Genomic DNA, 14,622 nt, shown 5'->3' with positions numbered 1-14,622 from the left:
TCTTACCCTGTAGGCTCCTTGACATCGTTGGGGCTCTAGATTTGGCTGCCTCACCCTTTTTCTTTGTGGAAACGTGTTTACCCTGAACCCCTTGAATTTCCCCTTTGAATGCCGCCCACTGTTCTGACACTGATTTACCTTCAAATTGGTGTTTCCAGTCCACTTTCGCTAAATCACACCTTAGTTTAGTAAAATTGGCCTTGCCCCAATTAAGAACTCCAACTCCTGGTCTATCTCTGTCCTTTTCCATAATTATGTTAAAACTGACTGAATTATGATCACTAACACCAAAATGCTCTCGCACTGCCACTCCTTCCACCTGCCCAGCTTCATTTCATAAAACTAAGTCTAAAACTGTGCCCCCTCTTGTTGCACTTGCTACATACTGGGCAAAAAAGTTCTCCTGAATGCACCTCAAGAATTCTGCTCCCTCAATTCCTTTCACACTAAAACGATCCCAGTTAATATTGGGGTAATTAAAATCCCCTACTATTACTGCCTTTTTGTTCTTGCACTTCTCAGAGATTTGCCCACATATCTGCTCTTCTATCTCCCTCTGACTGTTTGGGGTCTATAATACACTCCTAGCAGTGTGATTGCCCCTTTTTTGTTCCTTAGTTCAACCCATATGGCCTCATTTGATGAACCTTCCAACAACTGCTCACAGTTGTCAGTTTCCTTGACCAAAATTGCCACTCCCCCTCCTTTCTTATCCCCCTCCCTATCGCATCTGAAAACCCTGTAACCAGGAACTATGAGCTGCCATTCCTGTCCCTCCTTAAGCCATGTTTCTGTAATTTGAACACCCCCCCCCCGCTCTCATGCCCACATCTCCGTCCTGGGCTTGCTGCAGTGTTCCAGTGAACATCAACGTAAGCTCCAGGAACAAACAACACCTCATTTACAATTAGACCCTCTACAGCCTACCGGACTGAACATTGAGTTCAATAATTTCAGGGCATGACTGGCCCTTTTTTATTTTTATTTTAGTTTGTTTCATCATTTTTTTTACCATGTGCCTGCTACTATTTTTTCATGTTTGTGCTTTTGGCTAGGGCTGTTCATTATTCTGTCATTTAACACCCTCTCTGCACTAATGCTTTGTCTTTCACCACACCATTAGCACACTCTTTGCCTTTGCCCCATGACCTCGTCAGTTAATCTCTCTGGCCTTCTGCCCTATCAACACCTCCCCTTTTGTTCTCTTTTCCCCCACCCCCGCTTTATTTGCTTAAAACCTATTACATTTCTACCCTTTGCCATTTCTGATGACAATAATACATTGACATTGTGAATGTATTTGTGTGGTGCAACACCACCATTCCCTTGAGTTGTATTTTCTGCTGGTATCTCTTGGAGTTGTTGCCCGTCTCTGCTCAGTAGCCCCTCCCAGCGGTAGGTGGGAAGCTGCGGGGCGCTGCGCTACGCGGGGGGAGGGGCCGGGCGTTGTGCTGCGCAGGGGGAGGAGCCGCTGCACATTGTCGGCGCGAAAGCAGCAGCTCGTGGTCGGAGTGGTGGTGGCGATGGCGTTGTGTAACGGCGACTCCAAGGTTAGTTTGGCCGTATGGGGAGTGATTGAGAGTTTAATGTCGACGGGCCCCGCAATATTCAGTGCGGGTGGGCGAGCGAGCTGCCATCTGGCCCCAAGCGCTGTGAGCTGCAGGAGAAGTCGAGGCTGCGGCCTGGTGATCTGGGCGCAGAGTTGTGTTTACTTGGCTTCTTTCTCTCGGATGGTGGCCTGGGGCCCGTGTCGAGGCCGCAGGGAGGGTTGGAGGAGGAAGGGGAGGTGGCGCTGCTGTTTCCTGCCTGGTGTGTTTATTTCAGCAATGTTTTGTTATGTTGGAGAGACAGGCTCCACGGGCCCGCTACCCGGGGGAAGGAGGGAGGGAATGGGAAGAACAGCCCACCGGCTTGGAGCTCCCGAAGTTGTACTCCCCGTATTCAGTGTCTGTCTATGAAGTGGAGCCGCGCCTCTCGACAGCGCCTCGCTGTCAGGCTATGCCAGAGATCCGGGAGGCCTGTGTGGCAATGGGTTCGTGCTTTATCTCTAATCTTCACAATCGAGAAGTTATGAAATGGCTATTGCCTGCGGGAGCGACCTAAAGAGAGATCGATTGATCATTATTAACATAGGTGATTCAGAGTAAAAATGAATAAATTATTTTGTAGTGGGGCAAGGTTTTAGGAGACGATGTTCTGCCCTTAGACTTTAAAACCACACAGTAAATGTTTTAAGTTTTTTTTAAGAAAAGTAATCTATTGTGCTCATTATACTAAGTCATTGTTGCTTAGTATCAGTGGGTATTTTTTGTTCGAGGGATGATATCTTGTCAGCACTTTGTTATACTGCAAATTTCCTGCATTAAGTGAATTTTGTTTGTTGCAACCCTGCATGGTCACTAAGATTCAAGGGAAGAGGTGCAGCGAAGTCCTAAAGCTGAAACCTAACACAGGATTAGGTTGAGAAAAATTGGGCTTTTCAGCCTTTGAAGGAGGAAAACTGGTAGTGGTACATGATCAGAAAAGATGTAGAACAAAGTAACATCCAAATTGAAAAGCAAGTGTAGAATTGATGCCAGTCTATTCTTCACATGGTGTTTTCTAACTAGGTATAAGTGGCAAAAACCATGGATTCATTAAAATAGCAGTTTAAGGGCAGCCTGTAGGTTAATTCATAATTTATCAACTGCTGTCTTTAAGTAGCCTTCCATGTCTGTATTCAAAAAGTTAATTATTCCATTTACCAACATTAAAAATCTACAGGTTTTGAATAACCCATTACAGAGGTCTGCATATGCATGTTTAGCAGCACAACAAAGCACAGTTAGTACACATACATTGGACTGGACTTTGCTTTGCTTCCAAAATAATGGGAAGGCTAACAGCACTCACGCTTTTTATGGAGTAAATCAGACAGCAACTTCCAAAGAATGCACATGCAGTTAAATGCAAAAATCTGGAAGTTGCAGTCTGAGTTACCCAGCTCCTCCGCAGTCTGCACTATAAAAGACTCGTCAGAAATCCATGTAAGGCCGTCAACTTGCAATAATTACCCGCTAAACAAGCCAGAAAAAGTTAGGACTTGTGTTTTGAGGTGTAAGTAAATTTTTCATGGTGCAATAAGTCATCATTACTGCCAAACAACCTCTGGCACTGAAAATTTTAATTTTACAAATGTAGAATCTCATTCCTTTAGAATGCAATTGTTAGCTTTTTAAAAATATCAGCCTTTTCTGTGTCTTTTGCCCCTCTCAATCCCATCCTTCTTTGCCTCTCTCTTATGTTTTCTGTACATTAATTAAATCTACTTTATACTTGCTGTGAGGATTCCTCAGTCTGATTAGTTGAAGAGCAGGGCTGGTTCAGATGCCCAGTGAGGGCTAGTCTCATATGAACTAGCAGCAGATCATGGCTGATTTGTTTGTGTACTCAACTCCACTTTCCTGCCTACCCCCCGATACCCTTTGACTCCCTTGCTTGTCAAGAATCTGTCTACCTCTGCCTTAAAACCATTCAAAAGACACAGAAAAGGCACATTTTTCAAAAAGCTAACAATCATTAAATTCTGAAGGAATGAGATTCTACATTTGTAAAATTAAAATTTTCAATGACCCTGCCTTCACTGCTCTCCGGGGAACAGAGTTCCACAGATTCATGATTCTCAATTTTTTTTTCCTCATCTCTGTCTTAAATGGAAGACCCTTTATTTTTAAACTGTGCTCCCTAGTTTTAGCTTCTCCCACAAGGGAAAACATCCACCTTGTCAAGTCCCTCAGGATCTTATATGTTTCAATATGATCACCTCTCAACTTTCTAAACTCCAATGAATACAGACCCAACCTGTCCATCCTTTCCTCATAAGATAACCCTGTCATCCCAGGAAAGAATGGATCTAGGCAGTCACTGGCTTGAGTTGTATGGTGGCTAAATTTACTGATGACACTAAGATAGGTAGGAGAGTAAGTTGTGAAACATATAAGATCCTGATGGGTCTTGACAAAGGTGAATGTGGTAAGGATGTTTCCCCTTGTGGGAGAATCTAGAACTAGGGGTCACTTTAAAAATAAGGGGTCGCCCATTTAAGGCAGCAATGAGGAGAAATTTTTTTTCTGACGGTCATGAGTCTTTGCAATTCTGTTCCTCAAATTGTGGTGGAAGCAGAGTCTTTGAATATTGTTAAGGCAGAGGTAGATAGATTCTTGATAAGCAAGGGGGTGGAAGACTATCAGGGGTAGGTGGAAATGTGGAGTAATCAGTTCAGCTATGAACTTATTGAATGGCGGAGCAGGCTCTAAGGGCCAATTGGCCTACTCGAGTGAACGTTCTCTGAATTGCTTCCAATGCAATTTTATCCTTAAGTAAGGAGACCAAAACTACACAATACTCTAAATGTGGTCTCACTAATGCCCTGTACAACTGCAGCAAAACATCTTACTTTTATATTCTATTCCCCTTGCAGTAAATGACGACATTGCATTTGCCTTCTTAATCACTTGCTATACCTGCTAACTTCTTGTGTTTCGTGTACTAGGACACGCAGGTCCCTCTGCATCTCAGAGTTCTGCAATCTCTCTCCATTTAAATAATGTTGCTTTTCTATTTTTCTGGCCAAATTGGACAAGTTCACACTTCCCCACATTGTATTCTGTCTGCCAAATCTTTGCTCACTTGCTTAACCTATCTATATCCCTTTGTCCTCTTCACATACGAACATACGAATTAGGAGCAGGAGTAGGCCACCCGGCCCTTTGAGCCTGCTCCGCCATTCAATAAGTTCGTGGCTGAACTGATTACTCCACATTTCCACTTACCTCTGATAACCTTCCACCCCCTTGCTTATCAAGAATCTATCTACCTCTGCCTTAACAATATTCAAAGACTCTGCTTCCACCACAATTTGAGGAACAGAATTGCAAAGACTCACAACCCTCAGAGAAAAAATTTCTCCTCATCTCTGTCTTAAATGGGCGACCCCTTATTTTTAAACAGTGACCCCTAGTTCGAGATTCTCCCACAAGGGGAAACATCTTTTCCACATCCACCCTGTCAAGACCCCTCAGGATCTTAAATGTTTCACAACCTACTCTCCTACCTATCTTTGTGTCATCAGTAAATTATAGCCACCAAACAACTCAAGCCAGTGATTGGCTAGATCCATTCTTTTGCTGCTGACAACAAAATCCCGGCCATAGAGGCTACAGCACTGAAACAGGTTCAATTTATTTATATGGTGTTTCTGCTTGCCACAAGTCTCCTCCCACCCCTGTTCATCTCACCTTATCAGGGTATCCTATTCCTTTCTCCCTTATGCATATCTAACTTTCTCTTAAATGTATCCTAACTATTTTCCTCAACTACTCCTTGTGGTCCAAATTCTTATTACTTCTTTGGTAAAGTTTCTCTTGAATTCCCTATTAGATTTATTACATTATTTTATATTTATGTCTTCTAGTCATCTACACACAGGGTAGGCATAGAGAAGATGTTTCCACATCAGTCTTTTCCATACCTTAAGAGACCTCTATCAAGTCAATCCTCAGCCTTTTCTTTTCTAGAGAAAAGAGTCCCAGCTGGTTCAATCTTTCCCGATAGTTCTGATTGCCATTCTTGTAAATCTTTCTTTGCACCTTATCCAATACCTGTATATCTTTTTTATAATATGGAAATCAGAACACTGCACAATACTTCCAAGTATGGTCTAATGGGGGTTCCATATAAGTTTAAATAAAACAGCAGAAATTAGAACCAGAGTAGATAAAAATGGTAATAAGGCTCTTTATCTGAATACATGTAGCATTTGTAAAAAGATAGATGAGCTGACAGCACAGATAGCTATCAAATCATATTCATTTATTTCTATCACAGAGATGTGGTTGCAGGATGACCAGGACTGGAATCTAAATGTTCAAGGATATTCGACGTTCCGGAAGAATAGGCAGGAAGGAAAAGGAGGTGGGGTAGCTTTGTTATTAAAGGAAGGGATCAGTGCAGTTGTGAGTAATGATGTAGGTGTAATAGATCATGATGTAGAATCAGTTTGGGTGGAAATAAGGAATAGCAAGAGGAAGAAATCACGGGTGTGAGTGGTCTGTCGGCTCCCGAGGAGTTGCCTCTCTGTAGGACAAAATATTAATCAGGAAATAATGGAGGTGTGTAAGAAGGGCACAGCAGTTATCATGGGTGATTTTAATCTGCATATAGACTGGACAAATCAAATTGGCAAGTGTAGCATGGAAGATGAATTTGTAGAGTGCATCAGGGATTGTTTCTTAGAAAAATACATTGCAGAAACTACCCGGGAATAGGCTATTTTAGACTTGGTGATGTGTAATGAGGTAGGATTAATAAGAGATCTCGTAGTTAAGGATCCTCTAGGGGGAAGCAGTCGTAACATGGTAGAATTTCAAATTCAGTTTGAGGGTGAGCAACTTGGGTCTCAAACCAGTGTCTTCAACGTAAACAAGGGCAATTACAGACGTATGTTGAAAGAGTTGTCGAAAGCGGGCTGGGAAAATAGACTACAGGGGAAGTCAATAGATGAGCAGTGGCAGACTTTTAAGCAGAAATTTCGTAACACTCAGCAAACATTTATTCCGGTCAGAAGGAAGGACTCGAAGAGAACGATGAACCGCCCGTGGATAACAAAGGCAGTTAAGGAGAGTATCAATCAAAAACAAAGTCGTACAAAGCGGCGAAAGCTAGCGGTAGGCCAGAGGATTGGGACTTTTTTAGAAACCAGCAGCGGATGACTAAAAAACTAATAGAGAGAAAATTGATTGAGAGTAAATTGGCAAGAAATATAAAATCAAATAGCAAGAGCTTCTACGGGTATATAAAAAGGAAGAGAGTAGCTAAAGTAAATATGGGATCTTTAGAGGATGAGACTGGGGAATTAATAACAGGGAACAGGGTAGTGGCAGATAACTTAAACCAGTATTTTGCATCAGTCTTCACAGTGGAGGACACTATAAACATCCCAACAATAATAGATGAGCAAGGTGTAAATGGGAGGGAGGAATTTGTAACAATCTCTATCATGAGGGAAAAGGTGCTTGACAATCTAATGGGACTAAAGGCAGACAAGTCGCCAGGACCTGATAGCCTGCACCCAAGGATTTTTAAAAAAGTGGCTGCAGAGGTAGTAGAGGCATTGTTCATAATATACCAAAACCAGCGGATTGGAAAATCGCTAATGTGACGCCCCTATTCAAGAAAGGAGGGAGACAGAAAGCAGGAAACTAAACACCAGTTATCTGAACATCTGTCATTGGGAAAATGCTAGAGTCCATTGTTAAGGATGAAATAGCAGGACATTTAGCAAAACATAATGCAATCAAACAGAGCCAGCATGGTTTTATGAAAGGGAAATCATGTTTGACAAATTTGTTAGAGTTCTTTGAGGATATAAGAGAGTGGATAAGGGGGAACCCTTATCTACCTTATAAGGTAGATGTAGTCTATTTGGATTTTCAGAAGGCGTTCAATAAGGTGCCACATAAAAGGTTATTGCACAAAATAGGAACTCAGGGTATTGGGGAAATGTGTTGGTATGGACTGAGGATTGGTTAACACACAGGAGGCTGAGTGTCGGGATCAATGCGTCTTTTTCAGGTTGGAAAGCTGTAACTAGTGGGGTGCCGCAAGGATCGGTCCTAGGGCCTCAACTATTTACTATCTATATCAATGACTTGGAGGAAGGGACAGTGTGTAGAGTATCCAATTTTGCTGACGATACAAAAATTGGTGGGAAGGCATGTTGTGATGAGGACACAGAATCTGCAAAGGGATAACGATAGGTTAAGTAGTGGGCAAAAACTTGGCAGATGGAGTTCAATGTGGAAAAGTGTGAGGTAATCCACTTTGGTAGGAAGAATAAAAAGGCAGATTATTATTTAGATGGAGAAAGACTACAAAATACTGAAGTACAGAGGGATCTGGGTGTTTTGTGCAGGAAACACAAAATGTTAGCATGCAGGTGCAGCAAGTAATTAGGAAGGCAAATGGAATTTTGGCCTTCATTGCTAGGGGTGGTTAGAGTTTAAAAATGGGGAAGTCTTATTACAACTTTAATTGTAACTGTGTTGGTGAGGCCACACCTGGAGTACTGCGTACAGTTTTGGTGCCTGTATTTAAAGAAGGATATACTAGCATTGGAGGCAGTTCAGAAAAGGTTCACTAGGCTGATTCCTGGGATGAAGGGGTTGTCTTATCAAGAATGGTTAAACAGGTTAGGCCTTTATTCATTGGAGTTTAGAAAAATGAGAGGTGATCTTATTGAAACATATAAGATTCTAAGGGGGCTTGACAGGGTAGATGTTGAGAATATGTTTCCACTGTTGGGGGAATCTCAAACTAGGGGACATAGTTACAGAATAAGGGGACACACATTTAAAACTGAGTTGCAAAGGAATTTCTTCTCTCAGAGGGTTGTGAATCTCTGGAATTCTCTACCTCAGAGTTGTGGAGGCTAGGTCACTAAATGTATTTAAGGAGGAGGTAGATAGATTTTTGAAATCCCGGGGAGTCGAGGGTTATGCGGAGCAGGCCCAGAAGAGGAGTTGAGGCCTGGGACAGATCAGCCATGATCTTATTGAATGGCGGGGCAGGCTCGAGGGGCTGAATGGCCTACTCCTGCTCCTACTTGTGTTCTTGTGTAAAATATCCTCTCTGCTTTTAAATTCTATGCTCGAGAAGTAAATCTCAGTAATTGCTTCTTTTAGTGGGGTGATTTGTGTATCTGTACCTCATGGCTTGGCCATGTGAGCCGCATGGAAGATGGCAGGATTCCCAAAGACACATTGTACAGCGAGCTCGCCACTGGTATCAGACCCACCGGCCGTCCATGTCTCCGCTTTAAAGACGTCTGCAAACGCGACATGAAATCCTGTGACATTGATCACAAGTCGTGGGAGTCAGTTGCCAGCGTTCGCCAGAGCTGGCGGGCAGCCATAAAGACAGGGCTAAAATGTGGCGAGTCGAAGAGACTTAGTAGTTGGCAGGAAAAAAGACAGAGGCGCAAGGGGAGAGCCAACTGTGCAACAGCCTCGACAAACAAATTTCTCTGCAGCACCTGTGGAAGAGCCTGTCACTCTAGAATTGGCCTTTATAGCCACTCCAGGCGCTGCTTCACAAACCACTGACCACCTCCAGGCACATATCTATTGTCTCGAGATAAGGAGGCCCAAAGAAAGATCTTTTTGCTCCTCTACCCCATTCAGATTCTTATTATCTAAGCAGTATGTGCCCTCCTTATTCTTACCAAAATTATCACAATTATCTATATTGAAATTTATTTGTCATTACATGCCCATTCAGCAAATTTACTAATGTCTTCCTGTGTTTAGTCACATTCTTCCTTTGTAATGTCACCTCCCAATTTGGTGATGTTTGCGCATTTTGAAATTGTACTTCCAATTCCCGAGTCTGCCTTGTCAATGCAAATAGCGAGCAACAGTGGTCCCAGTGGGAACATCACTTCCTCCATTTTGCCAGTCTGAGTAGCTACCCTTAATCACTATTTTCTCTTTCATAGCCGTCTTGCTCTCAGTTCTACTACCACCTGGAACTTGCTGCCTACGTGGGTGATAGAAGTGGAGACAGTCATTGAGTTCAAAAGGAAGTTGGATAGGTACTTGGATGAAATAAACTTGCAGGGCCATGGGGATGGAACAAGGGAGTGGGACTGACTGGATTGGCAAATCAAATTGGTCACAATACAGCAGAGAATGAATTCTTGCAGTGCATATGGGATGGTTGTCTGGGCCAATACGTTGAGGAACCAACTAGAGAACAGGCCATCCTCGACTGGGTATTGTGTAATGAGAGGGGAATAATTGACAGTCTAGTGGTGCGAGACCCCTGGGGACGAGCGATCATAATATGATAGAGTTCTTCATCAAGATGTAGAGTTACGTAGTTGATTCTGAGACAAGGGTCCTGAATCTTAGTAAAGGAAACTACGAAGGTATGAGGCGTGAGTTGGCCGATATGGATTGGGAAACGTTACTTAAAGGGATGACGGTGGATAGGCAATGGCAAACATTTAAAGAACGCGTGGATGAACTGCTACAATTGTTTATCCCTGTCTGGCGCAAAAGTAAAACGGGAAAGGGAGCGAAACCATGGCTTACAAGGGAAATTAGGAATGACATTAGATCCAAGGAAGTGGCATAAATTTGCCAGGATAAACAACAGACCTGAGGATTGGGAGAAGTTTAGAATTCAGCAAAGGAGGACCAAGGGATTGATTAAGAAGGGGAAAATAGAGTACGAGAGCACGCTTGCGGGGAACATAAAAACGGACTGTAAAAGTTTCTATAGGTATGTGATGAGAAAAAGATCGGTGAAGACAAATGTAGGTCCCTTACAGTCAGAAACAGGGGAATTTATTATGGGGAATAAAGAAATGGCTGACCAACTAAATGCCTACTTTGGTTCTGTCTTCACAAAGGAGGACACAAATATCATACCAGAAATGTTGGGGAACACAGGGCTTAGTGAGAGAGAGGAACTGAAAGAAATCAGTATTAGTAGAGAAATGGTGTTGGGGAAATTGATGGGATTGAAGGCAGATAAATCCCCAGGGCCTGATGGTCTGCATCCCAGAGTACTTAAGGAAGTGGCTCTAGAAATAGTGGATGCATTGGTGTTCATCTTCCAAGATTCAATAGACTCTGGAACAGTTCCTACAGATTGGAGGGTAGCTAATGTAACCCCACTATTTAAAAAGGGAGGTCGAGAGAAAGCAGGGAATTATAGACCAGTCAGCCTGGCGTCGGTAGTGGGGAAAATTCTAGAGTCCATTTTCAAAGATTTTATATCAGAGCACTTAGAGAACAGTGGTAGAATCAGGCAGAGTCAGCATGGATTTACGAAAGGGAACTCGTGCTTGACAAATCTACTAGAATTCTTCGAGGATGTAACTAGTAGAGTTGATGAGGGGGAGCCAGTGGATGTGGTTTATTTGGACTTTCAGAAGGCTTTCGACAAAGTCCCACATAAGAGATTAGCATGTAAAATTAAAGTGCATGGGATTGGGGTAGTGTATTGCGATGGGTAGAAAATTGGTTGGCGGACAGGAAACAAAGAGTAGGGATAAATGGGTCTTTTTCCGAATGGCAGGCAGTGACTAGTGGGGTACTGCAGGGATCGGTGCTAGGACCCCAGCTATTCACAATATGCATTAATGATTTAGATGAGGGAACTAAATGTAATATCTCCAAATTTGCAGATGACACAAAACTGGATGGGAGGGTGAGTTGTGAGGAGGATGCAGAGAGGCTTCAGGGTGATTTGGACAAGTTGAGTGAGTGGGCTAATGTATGGCAGCTGCAGTATAATGTGGATAAATGTGAGGTTATCCACTTTGGTAGCAAAAACAGGAAGGCAGATTATTATCTGGCTATAAACAGAGAGGGGAATATGCAGCGAGACCTGGGTGTTCTCGTACACCAGTCGCTGAAGGTAAGCATGCATGTGCAACAGGCGGTAAAAAATGCAAATGGTATGTTGGCCTTCATAGCGAGAGGATTCGAGTACAGAAGCAGGCATGTCTTGCTGCAATTATACAGGGCCTTGGTGAGGAATATTGTATGCAGCTTTGATTTTTAGATTTAGAGATACAGCACTGAAACAGGCCCTTCGGCCCACCGAGTCTGTGCCGACCATTAACCACCCATTTATACTAATTTTACACTACCATATTCCTACCACATCCTCACCTGTCCCTATATTCCCCTACCACCTACCTATACTAGGGGCAATTGCTAATGGCCAATTTACCTATCAACCTGCAAGTCTTTTGGCTGTGGGAGGAAACAGGAGCACTCGGAGGAAACCCACGCAGACACAGGGAGAACTTGCAAACTCCACACAGGCACTACCCAGAATTGAACCCGGGTCACTGGAGCTGTGAGGCTGCGGTGCTAACCACTGCGCCACTGTGCCGCCCATATCTGAGGAAGGATGTTCTTGCTATAGAGGGAGTGCAGTGAAGGTTTACCAGACTGATTCCTGGGATGGTGGGACTGACGTATGAAGAAAGATTGAGTCGGTTAGGATTATATTCGCTGGAGTTCAGAAGAGTGAGGGGGGATCTCATAGAAACCTATAAAATTCTAACAGGACTTGACAGGGTAGATGCAGGAATGATGTTCCTGATGGTGGGGGAGTCCAGAACCAGGGGTCATAGTCTAAGGATATGGGATAAACCTTTCAGGACTGAGATGAGGAGAAATTTCTTCACCCAGAGAATGGTGAGCCTGTGGAATTCGCTACCACAGAAAGCAGTTGAGGCCAAAACATTGTATGTTTTCAAAAAGGAATTAGATATAGCTCTTGGGTCTAAAGGGATCAAAGGGTATGGGGCGAAAGCCGGAACAGGCTACTGAGTTGGATGATCAGCCATGATCATAATGAATGGCGGAGCAGGCTCAAAGGGGCAAATGGCCTATTCTTGCTCCTATTTTCTATGTTTCTATTGCTCTACAGAGAGCCGTCATGGACTTGATGGGCCAAATCGCTGTATCTTGTGCCATAATCACTCTAATAACTGTTACCTGATTCCATATGCTCTGACCGTTGTCTTGAGTCTACATTATTGAAGGCCTTTTGAAAATCTGAATATATCATCTGGTACATTACCCATGTCCACTCTTTCTGTTATTCCTTTAAAGAATTCAAAGGTTGGTCAAGAATGATCTTCCATTTTGAAATCTGTGCTGATTATTACATATTTGGTTTCTAGATGTTTTTCTTTTACATCTTTGAGTAAAGATTCTGTTGTCTTTCCTATCACTGCCATTAAGCCAACTGGTCTTTATTTCCCTGGATTTTTTCTATGTCCCTTTTTGATTACCAGTCCTCTGACACTATTCTCTCAGCTAATGAATTTTTATATATATGTAAAAGTGCCTCTGCTATCTCATCTGTAACTGATGTTAATATGCAAGGATGCCATCCACCCGGACCAGGGGTTTTATCCTCTCTGTGATTGATGAGCTTATCAATTATTTTCCCCCATTTCTATCTTGAATGTCTTTCTATCTTTTTTTGATCTCTTCTGATGTCATGTCTGCCTGGTTAGTCTCCCTGGTAAAAATGAGGCATAGTATCTACTCAATATTTCTGCTATTTCGCAGTCATAACCTGGGAGTTTATTTTATACATCCCTTAGTGGCTTTGTTGCTATATTTATGCATCTGTAGAATACTACTTTTTATATTCTTGATAATTTAATTGCAGAGTTCAATTTTGCTTTCCTAATTATTTTTGAGTTATTTCCCAATCTCTTCGTATTTCTTTTTGTTATGCTTTTTTTCTGTTTATGTACTTAGTGTTTGCCTTTTTCTTTAGTTTCAGTTTTGCTCACATCTCTTTATTGAAACATGGTGTTTCATTATTAGCTAAAAAACAAGAACAAATTAGCTGAATATATTTCAAGTGAATGCTCCCGATCACTGTTTTAAATATTTCCCACAGGGGTTCTGGCAATTTTTTTCCCAGTTTACCTTCCCTGGTTCTTTTCTCATTCCTCAGTGATTTTTTCAATCTATTACTTTCACCTTTTTCTCAGTTATGTCCTTCTCATTCATTGCTTCGAACCTTAATGTGTAATGTTCACTTGCCTAGATGTTTCCCTATGCTTGCATCTCTTATCTGTTCTGGTTCATTTTCCATTGCTAGATTTAGTAGTGATTCCTCTCTTGTTGGGCTTCTTATATACTAGGTAAGAAAAGAGTGCTGAGCAAGGTACAGCGATAATTATGGGGGATTTTAACCTACATAGAGACTGGAAATATCAGATGGGCAGAGGTAGCCCAGATGAGGAGCACATAGAATATTTTCAGGTTAATTTCTTGGAACAATATGTTCTGGAGCCAACCAGAGAGCAGGCTATACTAGACCTGGTATTGGGCAATGAGATAGGATTAATTGATGACCTCATAGTTAAGGCGCCCCTAGGTAACAACGATCATAATATGATTGAATTTTACATTCAGTTTGAGGGAGAGAAGAGTGGGCAATAAGGGCAATTATGAGGACATGAAAGCAGAGCTAGCTAAAGTGAACTGGGAAATTAGGTTAAGTGATAGGCCAATAGAGATGCAGTGGCAGACATTTAAGGGGATATTTCAGAATACACAGAATAGATACATATCAACGAGAAAGAAAAATTTCAAGGGTGGGACCTGCCATCCATGGTTAACTAAAACAGTTAAAGATAGTATCAAACTTAAAGAAAAAACATATAATTGTGCAAAGATGGGAGGCAGGTCAGAAGATTGGACAAAATAAAACAGCAAAGAATGACTAAAAGTTGATAAGGAAAGTAAAATTAGATTATGAGAAAAAGCTAGCTAGAAATATAAAGACAGATAGTAAGAGTTTCTATAGATATTTAAAAAAGAAAAGTGTTAACAAAGTGAGTGTTGGTCCTATAGAAAGTGAGTCTGGGGAATTAATAATGGATAATAGGAGATGGCAGATGAATTGAACAGCTATTTTGTATTGTCTTCACTATTGAGGATACAAGTGACATCCCAGTATTAGCTGTAAGTCAGGAGATGGAAGGGAGGCAGGAACTCAAGAAAATTACAATTACCAGGGAAGTGGTACTGAACA

The 14,622-nt window shown here is 42.1% G+C and overlaps 1 protein-coding gene across 2 annotated transcripts in view; it reads left to right on the top strand.

Moving 5' to 3' along the window:
• The first annotated feature begins 1,461 nt into the window (after positions 1-1,461).
• gmps (guanine monophosphate synthase) overlaps positions 1,462-14,622 on the top strand; it is a 35,733-nt gene continuing 22,572 nt past the window's right edge. The window contains exon 1 of one of the 2 annotated variants that reach the window (XM_068042219.1): positions 1,462-1,550. In XM_068042219.1, coding sequence (XP_067898320.1) covers positions 1,524-1,550 — 27 coding nt within the window. In that variant the 5' untranslated portion in view covers positions 1,462-1,523. Of the gene's footprint in view, positions 1,551-1,917; positions 2,033-14,622 lie in introns of those variants that run through there. The other variant, XM_068042218.1, reaches the window with a different exon arrangement.

The sequence above is a fragment of the Heterodontus francisci genome, chromosome 11 (genome assembly GCF_036365525.1).
Source record: "Heterodontus francisci isolate sHetFra1 chromosome 11, sHetFra1.hap1, whole genome shotgun sequence".
Taxonomy (NCBI): Eukaryota; Metazoa; Chordata; class Chondrichthyes; order Heterodontiformes; family Heterodontidae; genus Heterodontus; species Heterodontus francisci.
The sequence above is the reverse complement of the archived record's forward strand: the minus strand, read 5'-3'. Positions and strand labels throughout refer to the sequence as shown.